Below are 27,911 nucleotides of genomic sequence, written 5' to 3'. Positions count from 1 at the left end.
CCTGCGGTCTGTCAGCTTTGGATTTTTCAGACAAAATTCTCATTGTGACGTGATGTTGACCTGTTTGCCTTGTCAGAATTGAATAGAGTCGTCTATAGTTCCTGTTGTCTGGATTCTCCTGTGTTCGGGTTCACCTGTTTCACTCTTCATAACATTATTAAATTCAAACCCCTAATCTAGACAGTGCCTTTGACACCCCTACACTAGACCAAGACTTTAAGACCCCTGCATCAAACCAAAACATGAGCCCTGCCTGAGACTTTAAACAGACATATTATAGAACCTTTAATAATTTTACAACTTTGTGTAGTAGAATAGGCTCGTGTCAAATTGAATCCCTTTATCCATGGATGAACAGAAATTACAGGATGAATGTATCTTTTTTTCTTCGTTTTAAATCATAGTTTCAAACATAACAATTTGTATGAAATATTTGTCATACAAAGGACAAATATCCACCAACTTGTGATATCTGTTCTTGTAAATCAAAAGAAGCATTGATTAAAAGGATAAAGATGTATCTGTGTTAACTTTAATAACTGTTATACTCTAACTACTTTGTAATTGAATGTGTAACCAAGGTTACTTAAACCCAAGGTTGTTTATAGTCAATTATCTGTATATGAATTAATGTTTTAAGTATTCTCTAAAATCTAAGTTCATTAGAATTTTTTCCCTGAGAGGGGAGCAGTAAAAACATCTTATCCTATAAAGAAAGCTGTATATGCGTTACTGTCTCTTGAAATTAGGTGGCAGTTGTTATGCGCTGTTTTCGGTGACAGAAAAGCTGACAGGAGTGTGCATCTCACCGTAGTGCTGATCTTTGCGAGTCCCTCTCGACTGATGTCTGGTTGTGTGAGTAGCTGGAAGAGAAAAAAGAGGAAAAAAACTTAAGAGTTGAACTGATAAATAAAAACTAACAGAAGTCGGAAACTGAAGACAGAGAGACAAAAGACACCATCGGTGTGCGGCGAGTTCGAGTAGGATGAAGTGAATTGTGTAGACAATAGAAATCCTGGTGAGTCAAGATCAATGTATTAGCATGCTAACAGAGTGCTAACAGAGTGCTATAACAATGTCCACATCCTGGACAGAGAGGACAGATGGTTTGAAAGAGGAGTAAAAGAAGCCATCAATGCAAAAGTAGAGAAACCATCGCTAAACAGAGGAGGAGGTCTGAGACACCACTTATCTCCAATTTACAATGCTGCTCTTTCAGCCCTTCCCAGGAGATTCAACAATCTAACCTCAAAGAACAACTGTTCACAAATGGCCTCCTGTGACTCCAACGACTGTTGTTAAGACCCAATAGAGCACTAACGAAATCGAAACCAACTTCACACTTGGAGCACAAAGGGTTCCAGTGACATCATCGGCCTTGTGAGAGGTTAAATACCTGGATCTCACACCAGTTAGTTGGACCAGTCCCAGCCTGGTCAGATGCGTACATGAACTGATGAAGCCTCTTGGATATGAGGTGAAACGTCTTCCTAGACAAGTAACCAAGTCCAGTTGCTTTTGACTTAAATCGCTTTGGGGATGATGATGACCTGGACAAATGAGGACATTCACAGGCTAAGAACTACAAAAAATAGCTTGAGAATTAGCCTTGAATACTCTCTAAAACTAGTCGGGACAGATTTGAAACAGTGTGAATGATCTATTAATGTCGAAGCCTGTGTTAATTGTTTTTATGAATATTGTGCTGCTAGTTCATTGTTGTGTGTAAACTTTTTCATGGCCACTCAGTGCAGGCTAATGTGGTGCTAAACCAGTAGGCCGCGCTAGGAAAAATTCATGTAGCTTAGACGAGAGTGAAAAAAAAGTGTCTTCACTGTATGAACTGTAAAATTAATGTGATTTATGTAAATAATACAAGCTGCATGCCAAAAACAGAGTTTAATTATTTTGTAATGCGAAATGTGAATTCATGTTTCGTTTACTAAGCTATGTTGAATATTACAAGTTCATGGGGAAGAAATTATATTTAAAAACACTGCTTGGTTGGTGCTTGGTTCATCTGCTGCCATCCGTCCATCTGCATCTCCATCCTTGTTGCTACCCCGGTCATTCACACCTCCATCGCCCCCCCCCCCCCCCCCCCCCCCCCCCACCCCCTGCAATACTCCCCATTGGACATTCAATGTCAAGAGGGCGGTAGGAGCTGAGTGCACTCATTTTATAAAATTTTTTCCTATTCATTTTAGGGACAATGTACTTTTTAATTGACAGGTACAAGTAGGGGTTACAAGTGCATTCATGTTTGTAATTGTTTTGTTTTCCTCAGTACTTGCTTTTTTCCATTCTTTTCTGTCTTTTTTTGCCTACTGCAGTGACCCAGTTTACCCGCACAGATCATTAAAGTTTCATTTGCTCCAATATAATATAATCCAAAATAATATTACTCAAATTTTGGCTTTGATGTTTGTATGGCTTGTTTTCAGTGGATCTTTGTGAGTTTCCTGCTGTGGGAGATTTTATCTTAGAGTGTGATGTCCCGTCTTAATGACTGTCCTCAAATACAGTATTCAGGCTGTCTCTTTGTTTTCGGGTTGGGGCTTTTTCAGGTCAGGCTGTGTTTTGCCAACAAAGACTTCCTCTTGACTCTGACAAGATCGTTATTGCAGAATGGTCACGATGAGTATTCCATTCAGAACAGTTTGGAACTAACAAGTCAGTCAGTGGGCGTTTTGAGAAATCCTCCCTCAGCCTCAATCCTGTCAATATCCTAATCAGGTCTACTGTAAGTATGAAAACTAAGAACTAAAATATGTTGACATTGCAGAACGATGCTGTTAGCTGGGATTTCAATCACTTTATTGTAGAAAATAAAATGAAAAAAAACTGTTCCATAAAGCAAATGAATAAACACCTAATTCTGTCATTATATGCACATTCTGCTGCATTTTCTTATATTTCTATTGTAGGTTACAGCTGATGAAGCCCCCCCGCCCCTCACCTTTCATCTCATGCACCAAAGTTTCTAGATTCATAGTGTTTCCAAGTAGTAACTTCTACGTTTTGACATCTCAGGTACAAATTAAGTCCGACTCCATGCAAGCAGTGCTTCAATATCGTTCTGAATTAGTCAGCATCAAGTTTGAAAGAAAGACTTAAAAAGTAAAAAAGTAGTAACCACTGTAACATTTTCACTAGACTTCATGCTACTTTCTCATGTTTACTAACCCTGTGTCCGTCTGCTTGTAATGGGAAGAGTCCCTCACCTATTTCTGCAAGTCAGGCAGATCGAGTTGACTCAAATTTCGGATGTGTGCAACTCTCACCTCCCTCCCCCTCTATCACCGAGCTCCTCAGCTCCCTCCAATCGAGTGCTCGTCAGTGTGCGTGCACCAGATTCCTGTGAACTTCTCTCATCAATAAATGACATGGTGTACATGCTACATGGAGGTAGGCTGGCTAACGTCATTTAGCGTATGCCTAGCTTGAGGCGTGTTCATGTGATATTGTAAAATGCGGTGAGGGGGATCTGTGGCCTGAGAGTCAGCTCTGCACTGAGTGGACAGGATGATACAGGCACTGCTCTACGTGCATGTTAAAGCACATTTCTGTTTATGCCATTTATGTTGTTTTATCGGAGCATAGTGTCGGCTTCAGTGAATATGATCAAACAATTGTTGCAGACTACGACTTTATAGAGCTTTAAAAAACTGCATGTTAATTTTGGTGGGAAAAGGGTATAACTGATGCTACACACCAATGGTTGCCCCAATTATGCTTCAAAAGTTGACCAATGTGGAACTTTGCAAGTTAAACTAAACTAATCTAGACCATTCACACCCAACATGCCTCTGCCAAACTAAAGTCATTAATTTCTAGTAAAAGAATGAATGGAAATTGCATCAATCTGCTCCATATTTCAGACTCCTGCTTCAAAGAGATTCTTCGTTTTTGTGGTTTGTCTGAAGTGCCATTCGGCAATATAAAAAACAAAACAGCTGACCTCATGAACCCGTCCTCCCTCTGATCTCCTCCACCTATAAATAAAGTATTTGTGTGTAGTTGAGTGCCTGCTCACTCTGGCATCTGGGGCATTTTGTTCTGGGAACTGTCAAGTAGAGTTACAATCAACATCAACACAGAGCCCTCCAGACCAGTTCACACTCATACACACGCACACGCACACACACACACACACACACACACACACACACACACACACACACACACACACACACACACACACACACCCACACACACCCACACACACCCACACACACACACACACACACACACACACACACACACACAACCATCTCATAACTAGTTGTTTCACAGGTCACCATACAGGTGAACTGACATTAACCACACGGTAAAACCAGCTCTGGGCCAGGCCTCTGGTAGATTGGCTGTTAAACCTGATTAACGCAGAGAGATGATGTCTTGTGGACTAACGCTTCAAGAAAATCCTCCATCATGAGGCCATCCATTAACTGTTGGTGAAAGGTGAGCCCTCTGAAACTTCTTTTCATTCCAATTCATGGAAAACACTTAACCTATTAGGCCTGATAGACTTGGTGTCGTGCCAGATGGTGATGATCTGCCAAAAACTAATTGTCTTCTGCAGGACACAGCCTGTTACAGTTTTTGTTTTCATTTGCTAACAAGCATCGGTCAGTTCTGAAACCACTTTTTCAAAACTCCTCATGCATCCTGGCCAAACAGTTAAAGTGAAATTCACTCATCAAATAAGCCATCAAGACAATTTTTTTCCTGTAACAACTATTAACGGAGATATTCCGGGCAGTCGCTCACAGTCGCTAACAGTCGAATGGAGGCATTAAAATCCCTTTTTTAACCACTAGTACTGCTCTAAATAACAGCAAACCTCTGCAGTAGCATGAGAAGAGTCCCTACACAGAAAACAAAGCACCAATGGGCTCCTTCCTTTGGGATTGACTTTGGTAATCCCCTTGAATGGACTTTACTATGAGAGGAGCTGGTACAGGGGCCAGTTGGTAAGTCTTTAAAACATTCTTTTAATAAACTCTGGGTTCATTAACTACGTTGTTGGTGCTTTGTTTTCTGTGTAGGGAAACTTCTCATGCTGCTGCAGAGGTTTGCTGTTATTTTGAGCAGTATTAGTGGTTAAAGAAGACGTTTTAATGCCTTCACCTTACTGCCCCGAGCTAATCAGTGTTAGTCGGATTTGGCTGTTAGCAACTGTTACCGCTAATAGTGTCTCGTTGGCTTATTTGATGAGTCTATTTGCCGAAAAAGACCCTGGGATGATTTTACGCCGGAATTTAACTTTAATGTCACCTCAAACCACCAAAAATCAAAATGTCTCAAAATCAGCTTGTTGGACCAAAACACTGTCAACATGTCCCAGTCAGAAAGCATACACTAATAACACACTGACCTAAAACAACAGGAAGCATTACATAAATGATCAACTTTTATCTTTAAAGTTTGAATGATTTACCACATGAATTGGATTGTCATTGTAGAATACTGTAATAATAACACATTTTTATATATGTATATATTTTGAATTAGCTTTGTATATAGTAATTTATTTGTGAAAAATAGATGTTGAAAAAAAAAATCTAAATCAGCTCATACCGTACAGCACTATGCAGGTTCTGGTTCTTCCTCTATCCTGCCTTTGTTCTCATCAACATCACATCTTATATCATCTTTCCAGATGAAATGCAAATAGCTGACTGGAATCATTTATATTTTATTTTGTTGTAAATATTCTGCTAAGATTGGAGGAGTATGAATGAGAAAAGAGTTTGCGGATTTTGGGAGGTGGGGTTTGGTCCATACAGACTTCTGACAATGTGACTTCAGTTCTGCTGATGCATGTCAGACAAAGTTTATTGATGTCTACAGCAGTGTTTATCTTGAACAAACAGTCACAACACGTAAATACACACAACCTTATATCCCTAGAAACAGCAAAGGTATATAACAGGAAATGTGCTTCTACCACAACGAGAACTGTTAAAACATGACCTGAAGGTGCTTCTGAACAGCTTCAGGACTGTTTTGAGTAAACAGACTGGGACATCTTTAAACACCAAGATCTGGAGCAGTACACAACATCTGTCTTGGACTATATAAAATACTGCACAGACAATGTAACTGCGGAAAAGCGCATCCGGGTCTAACCAAACAGGAAGCCGTGGATGACAAAAGAAGTGCAGTGCCTGCTCAGGAAGAGAAACATCGTTTTCAGGGCTGGTGATGCAGCGCTATACAGCACTGCCAGATCCAACCTGAAGAGCGGCATCAGGGAGGCCAAGGCTGACTACAAGAGGAAGATTGAGAATTGCTTCGAGAGCAACAACTCCAGGCAGGTGTGGCAGGGGGTTCAGCCCATCACCAACTATCGACCAAACAACACCTCGGCTGATGCCAGTGACATCTCACTGGCAGAGGAGCTGAACCACTTCTTCGCCCGCTTTGAGGTAACCTCACAGGACACAGCCACACCACATCTTTCAGCCCACAGCAGTCACCTTCTCACAGTGGAGGAGCACGAGGTGCGCGCACGCTGAGGGCGGTAAAGCCGCAGAAAGCGTCAGGGCCGGATGGCATCTCGGGACAGATGCTCCAGAACTGTGCAGACCAGCTGGCTGGGGTTTTTACCACCATTTTTAACCAGTCACTGTCCCAGGCTACCGTCCCTCCCTGTCTCAAGTCCTCAACCATCATTCCAATCACCAAAAAGACTTCTATCAGCAGCATTAATGACTACCGTCCAGTAGCACTTACCCCAGTCATCATGAAGTGCTTCGAGAAACTGGTACATACACACATCATCTCAAGTCTCCCACCCAGGTTTGACCCTCACCAGTTTGCCTACAGAACCAATAGGTGCATAGAGGATGCTATTGCCACAGCTCTCCATGCTGCTTGGTCCCACCTGTAGCGGCAGGGGAGCTATGCGCGGCTCCTATTTGTGGACTTCAGCTCAGCATTTAACACCATACTCCCCAACAGACTAATGACCAAACTTTTAGAACTGGGAATATCCAACTCCGTTTGCCTTTGGATCAAGGACTTCCTGTCGAACTACTCCCAAAGGGTGAAGGTAGGCCCCCCCCCATCTCCACAGCCCTTAACCTAAACATCGGCTTGCCTCAGGGCTGTGTGCTGAGCCCCCTACTCTACACCCTCTACACGCATGACTGCATGCAAGTTTGCTGATGATACCACAGTTGTGGGGCTCATCTCTCGGGGAGATGAGTCGGCTTACTGGGACGAGGTGGAGCAGCTGTCAATGTGGTGTTCAGACAATAACCTTGTCCTGAACACCTCCAAGACCAAGGAGCTAGTCATAGACTTCAGGAGGGAAGCCAAAACAGACACTCAACCCCTATTCATCGGGGGGAAACAGGTGGAAAGGGTAACGGATTTCCGGTGTCTCGGTGTGCACATACAGGAGGACTTAACTTGGAACATTAATACCACAGCCACCATCAAGAAAGCACAATAGAGACTGTACTTCCTGAGAGTTCTCAGGAATAACAATCTGACTCGGAAACTTTTGGTGTTATTCTATCGTTGCTCTATAGAAAGCATACCGACTTACTGCATGTGTGTGTGGTTTGCAGCTGCACAGTGGCTGACCGGAAAGCCCTCCAAAGGGTTGTTAACACAGCCCAAAAGATCATTGGTTGCTCACTCCCCACCCTGGAAGAACTGTACAGCTCTTGCTGTCTTAGTAGGGCTAAAAACATTCTAAGGGATTCGTCCCACCCAGGTCACCAACACTTTGAGTTATTGCAGACGTTTCAGGTCTCTGAATGCTCAGACTAATAGACTTAAGAACAGTTCTTATCCAAAAGCTATAACAGTGCTGAACACCGCAAATACCTTTACCTATGATGGTACATGATGATCTTTGCTCAGGAAGTACAGTTCTATAGTATTGTTTCCACTGTTTATGTGTGTTTAGTATGTTTAGTATCCTTGTTTTTATTTGGAGATAACAATTTACGGATAGGTTATAAAATGAAGAAATTGCAAATTTACTTATGCCTGAATGATTGACCTCCTCTGTGCCCTGGGTTCATCTAAACTAGTCCTTTGACCTGTTTAATTGCAGCAGTAGGATTTTTTTGTTTGCCAAAAAGTGACTGCAGCATCAACCTAAAAGGTTATTCATGCCCCAAAATGACTTGATTTAATTTATTATGGTTATATTTGAAAGAGAATTGCCCACCAGGTGCATTTAACCAGTTTAAACACCTTTAAATAGACAATCCATTAAGTTTTTCACCTACCACAAAGTGATTGTAGCTCATAGCTTGTGACTGGAAGATTGTTTCGCTCATAAAAATGACTGTATTTTACTGTTGAGGGTTATGTTTGACAGATTATAGCCCACCCAGTCCTTTCTACCTGTCAAAGTGCCTTTAAAGGGCCAATGCATCCCATCAACTTACATTTGAACTTGCCAAATAGTGATTGCAGCTCTTGTCACTAAAGGTTATTTATGCATCAAAATGACTTGATTTCATTTGTGAATGTTATATTTTGCAGACTATAGCCCATTAAATCCTTTTATATCAGTTGGAATACCTTTAAAGTCATATGCACTTGCCAAAAAGTGATTGCAGCTCCTGACTTGTCATTGAAAGACTGATTCTAAAACTTCCTTCAATTAAAAATGACTTGATTTCATCCATAAGGTGTTAGGGTTAGATCAGGGTCTTGGATCAAGGTCTTGTCTTTTCAACTATAATGTTTTAAAAAAAAGCCTTTATGAATGAAATAATTTATTCATTCATCAGACATTTTGAGGCATAAATAACCTTTCAGTCATAAAGTAGGAGCTGTCGCAAGTGGAAATACACGTTATTTGTTTTATTGTTATGTATACAGTTGTGGGCAGATGAGCTGCTGCTGCTGAAGTCCTGCTGTCCGTCAGCTTTTTATTTTTCGGACAAAATTCTCATTGCGTTATGGTGAGACCTGTTTGCCTTGTCAGAATTGAATCGAGTCGTCTACTGTTCCTATTGTCTGGAGTCTCCTGCATTTGGGTTCACCTGTTTCACTATTATATTTAGTTTTTCATTATAATGTTAAACATAACGTAACCTACCTGATCAGTCTTTATAGTTTCGTTTGAGTAAATGTGTCAGTGGGGTTTGCGTACGTTGATTGTTGAGAGCGTGTTCTTCCTGATAATATCTTTCTCTAATGAATTTTCTAAATGAATCTATTTGTCTTTGAAACCTGACTATGTAAACACGTGTACGTAGAATTTTATTAACCATTTACCAATTTCTTTAGGAGATTTGTAGTCATGCCATTGTGGGAAAATAAATGTCAAGTCAAGAGATTGACTCGGTGTTCCACCAGCCAGTACCTGTCTCCCTGGTGTAGTAAAACACATCTTAGAGTATCTCCTTTTTAGTTTATGAGTATCTCTCTTAAAAACATAACCCTGTTTTCATCATCTGCAGTCCCTACGGCAACCACAGAGGCACTCAGCTGAAAGTCTCCAGTTAACAGGCTCACTCGTTAAACCGACACACAGACAAGTCAGTCTGCTTTAATTTTGATTCTGAAGTTATCAAGTCAGTCTGCTTTAAGTTTGATCCTGAAGTTATCAAGTCAGTCTGCTTTAAGTTTGATTCTGAAGTTATCAAGTCAGTCTGCTTTAAGTTTGATCCTGAAGTTATCAAGTCAGTCTGCTTTAAGTTTGATTCTGAAGTTATCAAGTCAGTCTGCTTTAAGTTTGACTCTGAAGTTATCAAGTCAGTCTGCTTTAAGTTTGATTCTGAAGTTATCAAGTCAGTCTGCTTTAAGTTTGATTCTGAAGTTATCAAGTCAGTCTGCTTTAAGTTATGAAGTTATGAAGTTATGGCTTGTCAGGCTTCTATCCGCAACCTGCTGATGTGTATACTTGTCACTGGATTGTTGAGGGTGATGTTTGATTGCTTTTGTAAGTTATGTATCTATTTATTTTATTGATTTACATGGATGGGATGGACTGTAAAATAATTTCTTTGTTGGAATTAATAAAGTATTCTGAATATGAAAATATTTCACTTCAGTATTTTCTGGATGTTAGACACTATTATCAAGGACCATGACTACCATAGAGGTTTCTGAGGTCATGTCCTTGGTAATCTCTATAAACAGATTCTGCATAGGAGTGTACAATCTGTAGGCAAAGGGACAAGATTTGGGTAGAGGAAATGTTCTGGTTTCCGTTGGCATTGGCCAGTCATGTTTGAGTAGCTTTGGTTGCATGTAGGGTAATCAGCCTGTGGGGAGAGCACAAGGAACAGAACGCGTTGGTCGTTGTGCAATCACTGAAACATCCGCTATCACCTGAAGACGATTAAGTCTTTTATGAGCATTTTTAAATTATTGTTGTTACAAATCAGACCGATATCTGCTGGCTACCGAAATATTAGCCGATACCCCCAGAGGATTAATGTCATCAGACAGATAACCAATGTGTTGTTGATATAATTGAGATTTTAGTACCATTGTACTAATTACACACACACACACACACACACACACACACACACACAAAGACACACACACACATTACATTATGCCTACATAAGTTAAAATAATAATAATAAAAATAATAATAAACTGTATTTGTATAGCCCCTTTCGTACATGAAATGCAGCCCAAAGTGCTTTACAACAAAGAAATTACATTCACATTCAAAAGACACAGAATGAACATAAAAACAGTAATATACCGTATGTGCCAAATTATGAAGATAAGATTAAAGATAAAACCCACGGATAAAAAAAACCAAGTAAAATAAGCTAACGATAAAAGACATAAAATACATCTTTGCATGAATAAGATCCACTTGAAAATACATTAAAATAGATGGTAAGGATTAAAAATCATTAATAGAATCAACGTTCAGTTAAAATTGGTTAAAATTAACCAGGGTTTGTTAAAAGCTAGAGTGGAGAGATACGTTTTTAGCTTACTTTTAAAAATATTTAGCTGGCCTCCGTAATGCAAATGTAAACGGTATTTGTTCCACAGCTTTGGGGGCATAACTGACAAACGCTGCATCCCCGATTTTCTTCTGGCTGTTTGTAGAAACCTCTAACAAACCAGCTGCAGATGATCGCAGTGTCCTTGAGGGTAAGTAGGGAACAAGGGAGCCATGTAACTTGGTCCTAGTCCATTAAGGGCGCACTCACACTGTCCTTCCTTAGTGCTTTATATGTGAGTAAAAGGACCTTAAAATCAAATGTGTGATTCTTGCCCCCAAACTGACTCATCTGTGTTCCCACATCTGTCGAAATGGGCCATTATCGGGCCATTATCACTGACTGTTATAATAATGAAAAACAACTGATACAAGTGGATGTTGTGAAAGAAATTCTCTGGAGTCCTCAGTGTTTTCTCAAATCATATCTTTACTAAATACTGCTGCAGACAGGAGAGGTCAGACCAACAGCCGGGTCTCTGTCATCTCTCCTGCTCCTCCAGTCACTTCAACATTTAAAGCCATGACATCAAAAGGTCCTTACAAACACAAGGCACATCAAAGCAATCAAAAACACACTACCCCATATTTATGACCCCAGTGGGTGTTATCAGTGTTTACGACCCCTCTTTGTTACCATTTGCAAACCCTGTGACTCCTATCTACAATCCCCAACACTCATTTCCAGCTTGATTCTTATGTTAATCAAGGACTTTACATTATAAACAGGAAAACAACACTTACAAAGAAAGAAAAAATCCTGGTTAATTTCCACAATGTCTATCATTTTCCTATTTTGCATTGTCTTATACAGTACATAGGCCTATATGACACATAATGTCTTGTTATATAAGTGTTCAGTTCATGTTTAGTTGTGAAATTTGAAAACGTGGCCTGTGTCCAAACTACATTCTAGATCTTTGATAAGTTCATAACACACCCTGAAACAAAAGCCAGTTTATAGCCTACAGTAATACAGCGTCTGTTAGTAGCAGTTGACTCCCAGTGAGCGATGCCAGGTTCACTTCAGGACACGTATTCAGTGAAGACGTGTTGAGGGTCTGTGCTGCATAAAGCAGGCTGAGACTTCTCTGGACACCCACTGCTCAGCCCTCCAAATGTGTGTAATCCCAGCAGCTGGTTAGACAGTTTAAACACACACAGTAACCTCAGTCTCTCACTGTGTCACCATGAAGCCCTCCCAGCTGCCAAATCCAAATATTTCACTGCATCCTGGCACTTCTTCTACAATCCTGTCAAATATGGCTTCAATATCAACCCTTCATTGCAGTCTTTCCTCACATGAACACGTAGAAATTAATCACATATTTGCTCTAGATGTGTGGCAGTTAAATGGTTTTATCTGATTGGTGGACAAAGTGTTGGGACTGTGCCAACTTATGTAACATGAGAACTACAGCGTGCTGCTGCTATCAAGTGGTTACATGTAGGAACTGCACCTCTGTAAAAGTCAGTGGAGAATGGACCAACTGAAATATTCATTCTTGCTAAAACAGCAGATTAGAAATAAATGGTGTGATCTAGCTTTGAACATAGCTGCCTCTTTTTCACAAAGCCCTTGCATAAGAGACCTTGGTGTCCTATTTGATCCTAATCTCTCCTTTGAAGAACATATCAACGATGTTACAAAGACTGCAGTTTTCCATTTATGAAACACTGCTAAGTGCTTCATCATATTCTTTCCATGGCTGATGCCAGAACACTTGTTTATGCATCTACAGGGTTCGTACGGGTATTTGAAATCCTTGAAAATGCTTGATTTTTAATGTTGTGTTTTCAAGGTATGAAAGTGCTGGAATTTTGGATAACGTGATATGAAATATTTGAAATTGTATCTGCATTTCTTTCACAACAAAAAGCTATAGAATAGACTTTTATTTTCATTTCTTATCCTTCTGGTTTTACGAAACACAATTTTAGTTGTTTACAGCATAATTCTCTCTCTTAAAATGATAAAAAGGAAAGAATAAAAAATCCTAATCCTTTTTAATATGTATGTATTCGTAGAAATATGTAATTTACCACAGCTGTAAGGTGCTGGAAAGCTTGAAAATGGACTTTGAAAGTGCTTGAATTTGACATTGGAAAAGGTGTACCAAGCCTGCATCTAGTCTTGATATTGTAATACACGTTTCTTTGGCTTTCCCATATCAACTGCTTGTACAAAATAGTTATGCTATGATATTAACCAAAACTAGAACACTTATCATCATCATATTACCTTTGCTCTTATCGGCTAGATCTGTTTTAAAGATTCTACTTTTAACTTATAAAATATGTCACAGACTTACACCATCCTCCTTATCACCAATTTATTACACGAATAAATAAAACATCAGTGGGTACAAGCACCTTCTCTTACAAAGCCCCTCTTCTTTGAATCGCATCAGCCTTCAACCCCACTGAATCCATTCACACAAAGTTATTATAAGTAAGGTTCAGGAGCAAGAATGAACAAGAAGGAATCCAGGCGGATGATGACGCAGGGACATCATCAAGACGGACCCTTATCATCCCAACCTAGCACCCAACTTTAAAGAATTTCCCCTCAGGGATGAATAGAGTATCCCCTCCTTCCTTTTGTGTTTGTTTCCCTCTGCCTGTTGTTCCCTGCATGTGTCTTCCCTCTCGGTGTTTGTCTGTCTGCAGCTGGAAGGCGTGGTTCCACCCAGCTGTATCCAGTTCCACTGATTACCTTCCTGGAGTATAAGAAGCCAGATGTGGGACGCATTCGGCGCCAGACTGTTTTCCTCACCGTTTTCGTAACTTCTCGTCGGTTGCCTCCCGTTCTTTGTATGCTTGTATTTTTGCTCCTAGTAGATTTTTTTGTTAATTATTGTTTCTTTGTTCCCTTTCATTATAGTTTCCCGTGATCCTGTTCCTGCCTATCCTCGACCGTCTCGTCACGTTTTGTTTTGTCCCTTTTACTCCCTTGTTTTCTTTATGAGATATTTTCTTAAATCGTTCTTAGTTTCCTTGTCTGCATTTGGGTCCAGTTCACTGTGTTATTCTGTTCATGACACTATCGTTCTGAAGCCGGGATATTGGTTATTGGCTGTGGTCATGAGCGAAGGACAGTGCTTGAGAAAAAGAGCAGCACCAGGCTGACAAGTATTGGGTTGTTGTCGGGTAAAAAAAAACTGTTCAAATATCTTGCAAAACAGCCAAGGGCAAGACAACAAAGAAGTTCTACTATCTTTGCCAAGTGTGATTAGTCTGAGATTCAGGCCTTCAACACGAGTGATTGAGTTATGCACAAAGAGGACCTTCATGAACTGCTGACCTCAGGAAAAATCCAACTGATGAGTATCTCCACCATGTTCCTCACCATATTTGGGGAGAAGCTCAACGGCACAGACTCTGAGGATGTGATAACTAATGCATTTGCCTGCTTTGATGAGGAGGGGACAGTTTTCATCCAGGAAGATTACATCAGAGAGCTTTTCACAACAATGGTCGACTGGTTTACAAATGAGGAGGTAGATAAGCTCTTCAGAGAGGCCTCCATCCACAAGAAAAGCAACTTCAACTACGTGGAGTTCACGTTCATCCTAAAGCACAGCGTCAAGAAAAAGGATGATTGAAGAGTCATACCTGTATATTATTTTTGATCTTCTTCGCATATTCCATCAGCTAGATCCCTGTGCTGCATGTCCCAACTCTCCAGTAAACCAATTTTAAACAAACCAAAGCTATCTCATCCATTCACCGTCCACTCTTGTTTGATTGGAACTTACAGTATTACCAAATGGACACATCTCTAATGAGGAGAAAAAAAATTGAATTGGTTGTAAAATATTTTTTTCTGTCGTGTCAAGATGCGAAATGGCAGCACCGTGGAAGCTCTGAGGGGAAAGTTTTTGCAATTCATGTTTGGTTTTGCTGAGTTTTTACATTTTATAAAATAAACTTTTTAAACAAGCCCTATATCAAGCTGTATTTAGCTGACAGTTTCCCTTCCACAAATGACAACTGAAATAAGAAAAAAAACGAAATAATTGGCTGGTGCCATCTTGGTTGTTTGAAACTATGCTTTTTTGCTACACTGGTTACTTTCTGATTCAAAGTGAAGTCTAAATTTGTCGGACCCCGGGAAGTGAGCCGGGGGAAAAAACACACCTCTGCCAGACACTTGCAACTATCACGGTTACCATCCTCGGTACGTTGCATTTTGCATCTGACTTTGTTAATTGAAATTTTTAACGTTGAATTCTTTAACCTAGAATTTATGAACATTGAAAAATAGAGTTCAATTCAGAGTCAAAACATTCAGATACCATTATTACTATTCAATGCTAGAAGTTCAATGGCTTCTTAATGTCCAAATCCCATTACACAGATTTACTTCCATAGTTTCTACTTATCTCAACCTCAATCATGCTCAGGTGAAACATGAGATTCTTAAAAAAAAATGTGTTCGTTCACTAGAGGGAGCACTTGCTTTTCATACGGCTGTCACAATGTTTCCCAGTGTATGATATCCTTGATGATAAGAAAGCCATTTTCAGGCCACTGTATTGCATTGTGTCATTATCTGCTCCGTATCATTGTTTCCTGTGCTGCCCTCAGTTTGACCCCTTCAATAGTTCCCCTGAGCTGTGGGGTAAACTTAGACAGATAGTCCCCGGAAGCCTGGTGAGCTTACAACACTGCCTGCTGACAGAGATAAGAAATCATACACCACAGGGGGAACGTGGACCTCCATCCATCCGAAATGAGAGGTGTTGTTCTCAGCAAAAACGCTTTAAACAATATAATTTAACTACAGCAACAGCGCTCTACTGTAAACTCTCTGTGGAGCTCGGCAAAATCCCAGAGATTCTGAGGAGCGAGCAAAATAGAAGCACTTGTGTGGTGTTTGAAGCTGAGACTGGATGATGAATGCTGGGTGTTTTGATGAACCTCTACTGTCAGTGTTTTGATGTTGTCGTGATAAATTCCTCTATTTCTGCGACACTGCATTCAAGGACTGTTCTCTGTGCTATGGAAGGATTGAGCCTCCTGTCCTGATTGCTCTCCTGGCCCCCCCCCCACCCCCCTCCCAGACTCCAGAGGATCAGATTACATCGGCCAGAGCTTGATGAAACCATGGCACAAAGTCATCTATCAGACCCTCAAGTTTCACATGATTTTCCTCCATCATATGTGATCTGATTAAGCCTGTGTGATCAAGACAGAACAGGTGCTGCAGGGAGTTTATGCCAGGCGCTAAAATTACACATTTTGGATGAGCATTTAAAGGTTGGAGCTACTGACGGATGATTGCTTTTGAACATTCGATTTTTTTAAATGCGACCTTTTTAATGCTAAGCAAACAAAGAAATCCAAATATATGTGAGTAAATCTGTGTCATCGGATTTTGAAATTAAAATTCCATTGAATTTCTAGCACTGAATATTTATGCATTTAAAATTATGTATCTGAATCTCTTGCCTCTGAATTTTACTGTTTCAACAATTCATTTTCACCTTTATTTTTCAATGTTTACAAATTCAGTGTTAAAGAATTCAATGTAAAAAAATTCAACGTTAAAAAAATTCTCTCGCCGGCGGAGGAGACAAACAGCGCCACATTAAACTACAGTCACAGCTCCAGTGGACCCGGTAGCAGCTAACTGCTCCCGACAGGATCGGATCTGCTTCTCCGGTCACGCTGGTGAGTAGAGCACTGAACCCAACAGCAGCCACTGACGCTGGCGGCTGCCCTGGGTACCTTTATCAGCTGGAGCCGCAGTGTGTTTCCCCATCAAATATGGTAACACTGTTCAACACAACTCGGCAAAGGTTGGCCCTGACCTTTGTATCATATTCACCGGTTCCTGCTGATGACAGTACCCGGGGCAGCTGGGTCTGTCTGCGGCTGTAGGCACCGCTGGTGGAAGCTGACAGACACCTCGTGCTGGAGGCAGTGGTCCAGTCTGACTGATTTGGACATTAAACTTAACTTTGAGTTTCCCTGGGTTCACATGTTAACACTGAATTTTATACATTGGATTTCACAGCTGAATTTGGCCTGTTGGATATTTTAATTAGGATACATAATTTCAATGCTTGAATATTCAGTGCTAGAAATTGTATGGCTTTTTAATTTCAAAATCCGATGACAAAAAAAATCAATGCATACAAAATCTGATGAAACAGATTTACTAATATACAAATACTCAGAAGGATAAACAAATAAAAATAAGCACTGTATAAAAAACACAAAATTATCAATCAATCAACCAATCAACCAATCAACCAATCAACCAATCAATCAATCAATCAACCAATCAATCAACCAATCAATCAATTATCATACAGTTCATACATAAACACTTGCATAGATACATAAATGCACACATAAACAATATAAACATAAATCTCATAAATAAATAAAAACAAATAAAGAGAAATTACCAAAACAATGAAACATCAATCAACAGAAATAACACACTTAACAGAAATAAACACAATCAATCTGGCATATACACAAACACAAAAATAACACACAACACAAATACAAAAGAAATAAAACCAAAACTAAAATTAAAGAAAAATACACACAAACAAAAAGGCACACCATACAAACCAAGCGTAACACACAAACAGCACACATAAATGGACCCCTAATCCACAAACACAGAAACAAACACACAGGCACCCTGTAAATAACAAATGAACACATAAAGTACTCCACATACTGAAGCACCTGAGCACATCTTACTGTGCAGGTGGATTCTTGTTGCTGCCTCCAGGATGTTGCAGTGCTCTACCTCGAGGACAAATAGTTATTTTTGGTCCTTTATCCCCTCTTCTGTCCCTCTTATCAGCTCTTCACAGGATTGCATTTTCAGTTGAATTCATTGAAAGCATAGCCCCTTAAGATGTTGCATCTTCTATAAACAAAACATTAGAAAACATACAAACAAAAGCACCATTACACAACAGACATACACTGCTAATGCACAAAGAGACAGCTCGCTTACCATATCGTTCTCTCTCTCTGCCTCTCTCTCAATTACATGAGCATAAAGAGAAAATAACCCTTGTATGGTATTAAGGTCAAATTGACCCGTTTCAAGTATTTGCATGAAGAAAAATTGTATATATATTTTTTCTACCTGAAACTCAATGGCCTTAGCTGATTTTATGCAATCACTGTACAATCAAACAAAAATAGAGCACACATGCTACTATTCCCCACACAGTTGGACCTGCATACACAGACATACACACACACACACACACACACACACACACACACACACACACACACACGCACACACGCACACACGCACACACGCACGCACACACACACATACTGGTTTCCATAATTCGTGGGGACCAATTTTGCAATCATCACTTGTGGGGACTACCCTTTCTGGAGGTTCTACAAGTGTGAAAAAAATCAGGTAAAGTAGCCATTAGTTAGTGAGCCTAAACACGCCTTAAAATCTTAGAAAAGTCGAAGTAAGGGTATAGACCTGTCCCTGGTGTGCTTTATGGGGACTTCCGGAAAAACTAGTTAACCTGTTTACAGGGGACCACATTAACATAAATTTGCATACTTCACACAGATTAATATGTTACTAGTGGGGACATATTCATATTTAAATAATTTTATATTTCAATGGCATATAGGCTCTCCAGAACGTGGTTAAGACAGCAGGGAAGATTGGGACACAACTACTGGACATTTCCACCATCTACCACCATTTCCACTACCAGAATTGACCACAGATTCCATATATGCAGCTTTAATGTCCCAGTGATCACTGGAAGTGAAGTTTTTGCTCTACCCTGATAAATTTAGTTAGTGTTTGGTCTTGTTAGCCTGAAATAACTGCCAAGTTACATGATCTGCACAACTGACCATACTTTTTGAACATACTTTTTTATTGACACAAGGTCAAAGACCGATAGGTTACATTGCATAAATTATAATTCTGCAATGACAGTAAAACTATGTGTAAAAAAAAAACATTCACACGCAAGTTCTGTGTGTGTCCTCAAGGCTTGAGCTTTTAAGAGATTATCTGCCAGACTGAACAATTGGCTTCATGAAATTCCATTTTAAAAGGAGAAATCCAATGTTAAATGGACTTGGGGGTATTGAAACACGTACTCATTATCATGTTTAATACACCCCAAGTCCATTTAACACCAGATTTCTACTTAAAGTTTTACAGAACAGAACAAATAATACAGGGCAACTCCCACAAAGCTGGAACTGGGTGGATGTTATCAGTCACAGACAGAAGAAAAGACTAAGAAAAAACTAAACATCTCCACAACCATTTTCTTTGTGTTCGCCATACTATTTGGGGTGCATTTTCCTTTTTAAGGCTGTAATCCTGTTGTAGACATAAAATTTTAAGTTCTGCCAGTTTCTGGTACTGAGAGCTTCAGGTTCAGCTCTCAAACATTTCTCGCAGTCTCTCTTTGATGGTACCGTACAAGATCTGATGAACTGATTCATTTGCCTCTCTACTGCCCTAACCTCCGCCACCTGCCATGGTGTTCTTTTCTGTGGAGCTCTACCTGTAAGGAGACAAAAATAAAGTTTTAAGTAACAGTATAAGGGAGAAGCTAAAGTTCCAAGTCCTGCATCAGTACAGTACAAGTGAAATTATGAGGCTAATCAGAGCTGATATAGGCATCTGTCCTCAGTGATTTGTTCAGTGTTCAGCTCTCAGTTTATCCGTTTACAGCTGACATAAACCTACATCCGAGGCACCAGTTGTGATCATATGACATTCTAGGACAGATGGAAGACCCTCAAAAGTGCTTTAGTTTTTGAGATACTGTACCTTATCTGAAAGACTTCATCATTCCCTACTGTCCTGTCAGTGCAATTTGCTCCCAGAATGCAGGTCTGTTAGTGACTCCCAGTATCTCTAAAAAAAGACTGGGAGGTAGAACCTTTAGTCACTGGGCTCCTTTACTTTAGAACCAGCTCTCTCCATGGATCAGAGAGGCAGACACTATCTACATAGAAGACCTGATTGACAATACAGTAACCTCACAATGAGCTCATTTGCTTTATTTAATGGCCAAAACCAGACTTACAGAGGCTGTAAAAGTAAACATCAAGTGATGAAGGTTAATGTACCTGTTGAGGAGTGTCGTGTGAACATGAAGCTTCTTCCATCAGTTTCTCAGACATGACAGCAGGATGGGAGCTCTTTGCAGGATGACTATCCATGGCACACACTGTCATCTGCAATGATATGTAAGGAAAAAACAATTTAAGGACGTGTATCCATGGCACACAATGTCATCTGCAATGATTTGTAAGGAAAAAACAATGTAAATATGAAGATTTCTCAGTCAATGTATGTCAACACTGCATAATCAAGTAGAAAAATACATGTTCTTAAAGATCTATAAACTTAAACACGTGCCAAAACACCAGCCTTCAGAGGAAAACAAATCTCAAAATTTTACTCTAATACTTCAGACTAATGAGTCAACCTGTGTTTGCTGTCACACATCTTCAATACAACAAGCTTAATGGGGACATTTAACACACCAAGTTTTCATCCTTTGTGGGGACAAAGCATCTCTGGATCGTATTTAACACTAATAGTAACATAAAAAGTGCATTGTGGGTACATCGTAAATGTGCCAGAATACAGTAAGAATTGGGCCAAGGGAAACTATCCAGACAGGTTCACATCCATCTTAAAAGTTCCTTTATCTTTGGACTCATTGAGGCATTGGACTTAAATGTTAGAAGACCTGATTGACAATACAGTAACCTCACAATGAGCTCATTTGCTTTATTTAATGGCCAAAGCCAGTCTTACAGAGGCTGTAAAAGTAAACATCAAGTGATGAAGGTTAATGTACCTGTTGAGGAGTGTCTTGTGAACATGAAGCTTCTTCCATCAGTTTCTCAGACATGACAGCAGGATGGGAGCTCTTTGCAGGATGATTATCCATGGCACACACTGTCATCTGCAATGATTTGTAAGGAAAAAACAATTTAAGGACGTGTATCCATGGCACACAATGTCATCTGCAATGATTTGTAAGGAAAAAAACAATGTAAATATGAAGATTTCTCGGTCAATGTATGTCAACACTGCATAATCAAGTAGAAAATACATGTTCTTAAAGATCTATAAACTTAAACACGTGCCAAAACACCAGACTTCAGAGGAAAACAAATCTCAAAATTTTACTCTAATACTTCAGACTAATAAGTCATCCTGTGTTTGCTGTCACACATCTTCAATACAACAAGCTTAATGGGGACATTTAACACACCAAGTTTTCATCCTTTGTGGGGACAAAGCATCTCTGGATCATATTTAACACTAATAGTAACATAAAAAGTGCATTGTGGGGACATCGTAAATGTGCCAGAATACAGTAAGAATTGGGCCAAGGGAAACTATCCAGACAGGTTCACATCCATCTTAAAAGTTCCTTTATCTTTGGACTCATTGAGGCATTGGACTTAAATGTTAGAAGACCTGATTGACAATACAGTAACCTTACAATGAGCTCATTTGCTTTATTTAATGGCCAAAAACCAGACTTACAGAGGCTGTAAAAGTAAACATCAAGTGATGAAGGTTAATGTACCTGTTGAGGAGTGTCGTGTGAACATGAAGCTTCTTCCATCAGTTTCTCAGACATGACAGCAGGATGGGAGCTCTTTGCAGGATGATTATCCATGGCACACACTGTCATCTGCAATGATATGTAAGGAAAACACAATTTAAGGATGGGTGTCCATGGCACACAATGTCATCTGCAATGATTTATAAGGAAAAAACAATGTAAATATGAAGATCTCTCGGTCAATGTAATGTCAACACTGCATAATCAAGTAGAAAAATACATGTTCTTAAAGATCTATAAACTTAAACACGTGCCAAAACACCAGACTTCAGAGGAAAACAAATCTCAAAATTTTACTCTAATACTTCAGACTAATGAGTCAACCTGTGTTTGCTGTCACACATCTTCAATACAACAAGCTTAATGGGGACTTTTAACACACTAAATGTTCATCCTTTGTGGGGACAAAGCATCTCTGAATCGTATTTAACACTAATAGTAACATAAAAAGTGCATTGTGGGGACATCGTAAATGTGCCAGAATACAGTAAGAATTGGGCCAAGGGAAACTATCCAGACAGGTTCACATCCATCTTAAAAGTTCCTTTATCTTTGGACTCGTTGAGGCATTGGACTTAAATGTTAGAAGACCTGATTGACAATACAGTAACCTTACAATGAGCTCAATTGCTTTATTTAATGGCCAAAAACCAGACTTACAGAGGCTGTAAAAGTAAACATCAAGTGATGAAGGTTAATGTACCTGTTGAGGAGTGTCGTGTGAACATGAAGCTTCTTCCATCAGTTTCTCAGACATGACAGCAGGATGGGAGCTCTTTGCAGGATGATTATCCATGGCACACACTGTCATCTGCAATGATTTGTAAGGAAAAAACAATTTAAGGACGTGTATCCATGGCACACAATGTCATCTGCAATGATTTGTAAGGAAAAACACAATGTAAATATGAAGATTTCTCGGTCAATGTATGTCAACACTGCATAATCAAGTAGAAAAATACATGTTCTTAAAGATCTATAAACTTAAACACGTGCCAAAACACCAGCCTTCAGAGGAAAACAAATCTCAAAATTTTACTCTAATACTTCAGACTAATGAGTCAACCTGTGTTTGCTGTCACACATCTTCAATACAACAAGCTTAATGGGGACATTTAACACACCAAGTTTTCATCCTTTGTGGGGACAAAGCATCTCTGGATCGTATTTAACACTAATAGTAACATAAAAAGTGCATTGTGGGGACATCGTAAATGTGCCAGAATACAGTAAGAATTGGGCCAAGGGAAACTATCCAGACAGGTTCACATCCATCTTAAAAGTTCCTTTATCTTTGGACTCGTTGAGGCATTGGACTTAAATGTTAGAAGACCTGATTGACAATACAGTAACCTTACAATGAGCTCAATTGCTTTATTTAATGGCCAAAAACCAGACTTACAGAGGCTGTAAAAGTAAACATCAAGTGATGAAGGTTAATGTACCTGTTGAGGAGTGTCGTGTGAACATGAAGCTTCTTCCATCAGTTTCTCAGACATGACAGCAGGATGGGAGCTCTTTGCAGGATGATTATCCATGGCACACACTGTCATCTGCAATGATTTGTAAGGAAAAAACAATTTAAGGACGTGTATCCATGGCACACAATGTCATCTGCAATGATTTGTAAGGAAAAACACAATGTAAATATGAAGATTTCTCGGTCAATGTATGTCAACACTGCATAATCAAGTAGAAAAATACATGTTCTTAAAGATCTATAAACTTAAACACGTGCCAAAACACCAGCCTTCAGAGGAAAACAAATCTCAAAATTTTACTCTAATACTTCAGACTAATGAGTCAACCTGTGTTTGCTGTCACACATCTTCAATACAACAAGCTTAATGGGGACATTTAACACACCAAGTTTTCATCCTTTGTGGGGACAAAGCATCTCTGGATCGTATTTAACACTAATAGTAACATAAAAAGTGCATTGTGGGGACATCGTAAATGTGCCAGAATACAGTAAGAATTGGGCCAAGGGAAACTATCCAGACAGGTTCACATCCATCTTAAAAGTTCCTTTATCTTTGGACTCGTTGAGGCATTGGACTTCAATGTTAGAAGACCTGATTGACAATACAGTAACCTCACAATGAGCTCATTTGCTTTATTTAATGGCCAAAACCAGACTTACAGAGGCTGTAAAAGTAAACATCAAGTGATGAAGGTTAATGTACCTGTTGAGGAGTGTCGTGTGAACATGAAGCTTCTTCCATCAGTTTCTCATACATGACAGCAGGATGGGAGCTCTTTGCAGGATGATTATCCATGGCACACACTGTCATCTGCAATGATTTGTAAGGAAAAAACAATTTAAGGATGGGTGTCCATGGCACACAATGTCATCTGCAATGATTTGTAAGGAAAAAACAATGTTAATATGAAGATTTCTCAGTCAATGTATGTCAACACTGCATAATCAAGTAGAAAAATACATGTTCTTAAAGATCTATGAACTTAAACACGTGCCAAAACACCAGACTTCAGAGGAAAACAAATCTCAAAATTGTACTGTAATACTTCAGACTAATAAGTCATCCTGTGTTTGCTGTCACACATCTTCAATACAACAAGCTTAATGGGGACATTTAACACACCAAGTTTTCATCCTTTGTGGGGACAAAGCATCTCTGGATCATATTTAACACTAATAGTAACATAAAAAGTGCATTGTGGGGACATCGTAAATGTGCCAGAATACAGTAAGAATTGGGCCAAGGGAAACTATCCAGACAGGTTCACATCCATCTTAAAAGTTCCTTTATCTTTGGACTCATTGAGGCATTGGACTTAAATGTTAGAAGACCTGATTGACAATACAGTAACCTTACAATGAGCTCATTTGCTTTATTTAATGGCCAAAAACCAGACTTACAGAGGCTGTAAAAGTAAATATCAAGTGATGAAGGTTAATGTACCTGTTGAGGAGTGTCGTGTGAACATGAAGCTTCTTCCATCAGTTTCTCAGACATGACAGCAGGATGGGAGCTCTTTGCAGGATTATTATCCATGGCACACACTGTCATCTGCAATGATTTGTAAGGAAAAAACAATTTAAGGATGGGTATCCATGGCACACAATGTCATCTGCAATGATTTGTAAGGAAAAAACAATGTTAATATGAAGATTTCTCGGTCAATGTATGTCAACACTGCATAATCAAGTAGAAAAATACATGTTCTTAAAGATCTATAAACTTAAACATGTGCCAAAACACCAGACTTCAGAGGAAAACAAATCTCAAAATTGTACTGTAATACTTCAGACTAATGAGTCAACCTGTGTTTGCTGTCACACATCTTCAATACAACAAGCTTAATGGGGACATTTAACACTCCAAGTTGTCATCCTTTGTGGGGACAAAGCATCTCTGGATCGTATTTAACACTAATAGTAACATAAAAAGTGCATTGTGGGGACATCGTAAATGTGCCAGAATACAGTAAGAATTGGGCCAAGGGAAACTATCCAGACAGGTTCACATCCATCTTAAAAGTTCCTTTATCTTTGGACTCGTTGAGGCATTGGACTTAAATGTTAGAAGACCTGATTGACAATACAGTAACCTTACAATGAGCTCATTTGCTTCATATAAATGCCAAAACCAGACTTACAGAGGCTGTAAAAGTAAACATCAAGTGATGATGGTTAATGTACCTGTTGAGGAGTGTCGTGTGAACATGAAGCTTCTTCCATCAGTTTCTCAGACATGACAGCAGGATGGGAGCTCTTTGCAGGATGAGTATCCATGGCACACACTGTCATCTGCAATGATTTGTAAGGAAAACACAATTTAAGGACGTGTATCCATGGCACACGATGTCATCTGCAATGATTTGTGAGGAAAAAACAATGTAAATATGAAGATTTCTCGGTCAATGTATGTCAACACTGCATAATCAAGTAGAAAAATACATGTTCTTAAAGATCTATAAACTTAAACACGTGCCAAAACACCAGACTTCAGAGGAAAACAAATCTCAAAATTATACTGTAATACTTCAGACTAATGAGTCAACCTGTGTTTGCTGTCACACATCTTCAATACAACAAGCTTAATGGGGATGAGTGAGTCTGAGTCTAATATTCTGTCCAAAATTCAGATACCTTCACACACAATGTTAATCTGAGACATTCTCAAACTCAACACATTTAAATAGTAGTCATCAGACATACTTGCATTCTCTATGGGCAGTCATCGCCTCCGTAGTCATACGTTATTTCTTCACCGTCCTTTATGTCTTTTAGAGCAAAAAGACATAAGTGTGGTTTTCCCTCCACCTCAATTTTTTTCATACGACAATTTGGATGTCTGTGTTCATCATTCACTAGGCGGCCAAATGAACCATCTTCTAGCGATGCATCAATACTTGGACAAGAGAAAGAGGAAAATAAAAACAATCTTACTTAAAAAGTAATAACATTTCTTTTCATTTTGCCATATTTAAACGTTCAATGTATTTCCTTTAGCTCGCAGTGTCACAATATTAAATGGTAGATACTGATTGTGCAATCTTATATCAAATTCAACAATTCATACAAAGTATATAAAAGAATATACCAGAGATGAGGTGCAATTTTAAATCTTACCACCATGCTTTCCCTCTCCACTTGAAGAGAAAGAAAAATGCAGCACATGACGGGTGGAAAACTCTTCTCCTCCTGTCAGCTTCAGCACCATCTATCAAATCACCCCTGTATTCAACCACAAAGTCTCGTTTGCAGAATGAACCCACTGCAAACAAACCACGTCCTGCCAGAAAAATAAAGGACATTTAGATCAAAACAGGAAAGCAAATCATATACTACAATCTTTGTTCCTCTCTCCTCTATGGACAAATACGAGACATCAAACAGTTGTAAAGATGGCGGAGCTCAAACCACTTCTAGGTTCAAGCAAGGACCAAAGAGAGTGCAGGGCTTTCCACAAGTGCCAGCTGCCTGACATGTAGCTGACTACACAATTAAGTCCAGCCGGCTACTTCAATGATTTGCACTGCTTGTACTGCTTACCACAAATTACTCTAATCACCTGCGACTTCATTGCTCACAAGTGAGAGAAACTCATCCGTCGCCCCCCCCCCCCCCCCCCATGCTCAGTGGAGTCAGTGTGGAGGTGACAGAAGCAGAGCTCACCAGATGCTTCTATAAAAATGGTACATCCTTACTTACTCAAGCTATCCACTGCAAAATTTCATCAGTTTAATTAGTGTGTAATAAAAATAGAGACACCAAAAGAAAGCCTAACTGCATCGCATCATTTAGCCCAAAATTATGTCCTACCAGTAATCCAATCTTCTCTTCAAGCATTCAATTAGCACCACCTGCGACATGTGAGAGTGTTTTTTCATTCATACACAAGACATCATCTTACCTTTCACTGCATTGATGAATTTCACCTCCAGTTTTTGTTTTTTGTCGGTCTTTAAACCAACATATTGGCAGGCATCTTCGAGAGGACTGAGCCTGGGCGGCATGTCAAACTGAAGAGAAATTAATAAAAAAGGACATACATAAACTTTTAAACTGAGCTATTCCAACTCAATTTCTGTTAAGTCAAGCCCAAACTGAAGATATAAAATGGTGACTTTCGTTAATTACTTGTGCTGTCAAACGATTAAAACTTTCCGTTCAAAATCGTGTCTTTGCCATCCATTTTTGTTTTTTGTTCGCTTTTCTTTTCACACTCAAACGGGTGTCGAGGCTGCCATAGACATATATACATAGACGCCTCATTGAGCGTTGGATCGTACGTTGACGTCGCCGCCATATTAGAGGAGGCAGATTCGCCCCGTGAACTAATACAAGTCAATGGAGGGAACTTTATAAAGCTGCTTCTACAAAGTGCTGTAAGTTAATGTCTCTCATTAGCACATTCACACACTTACGGATATATTCAGGGAACAGAGAGGAACAAAAAACAACGTCTGTAACGTTCTCTGAAGATTATAAACGTGAACTACTCCTCATGTGTTCAGTATACAGGTCAGCACCAAACCATTTTATAATGTTTGTATGAGTGTTTACAGCTGCTAATGTATGTAACGCTGTTACTATGATGATACATGACAGTTAAATATAGTGTCTATCATAACCATATCCTGACATGTAAATGGCATATGTGTAAATAAAAAACACCAACGTTGTTTTTATAAATACAGTATTATTTGATGATCCACGTACTAATAATAACAATCATGGTGACAAAAACTTAAAGTCTGCAAATCAAGATAAGAAACTGCATCAGCAGTGAGCTTTTTTCAGAACACTATAACATATGATAATGTATACAATAACATTTCATGGTTTTAAA

The 27,911-nt window shown here is 39.4% G+C and overlaps 1 protein-coding gene across 1 annotated transcript; it reads left to right on the top strand.

Annotated features, from left to right (window-relative positions):
- Positions 1–14,226: 14,226 nt before the first annotated feature.
- LOC310955914 (myosin regulatory light chain 2, smooth muscle minor isoform-like) lies at positions 14,227–14,559 on the top strand (the record flags this gene model as incomplete). The annotated part of the gene is made up of 1 exon (XM_083925995.1): positions 14,227–14,559. The coding sequence occupies one exon, from the start codon at positions 14,227–14,229 to the stop codon at positions 14,557–14,559; it is 333 nt and encodes a 110-aa protein (XP_083782121.1).
- Between the last annotated feature and the right edge of the window lie 13,352 nt (positions 14,560–27,911).

Source organism: Echiichthys vipera (genome assembly GCF_963691815.1).
Source record: "Echiichthys vipera genome assembly, chromosome: 13".
Classification (NCBI taxonomy): Eukaryota; Metazoa; Chordata; class Actinopteri; order Perciformes; family Trachinidae; genus Echiichthys; species Echiichthys vipera.
This window is presented reverse-complemented; position numbering and strand designations above follow the sequence as displayed.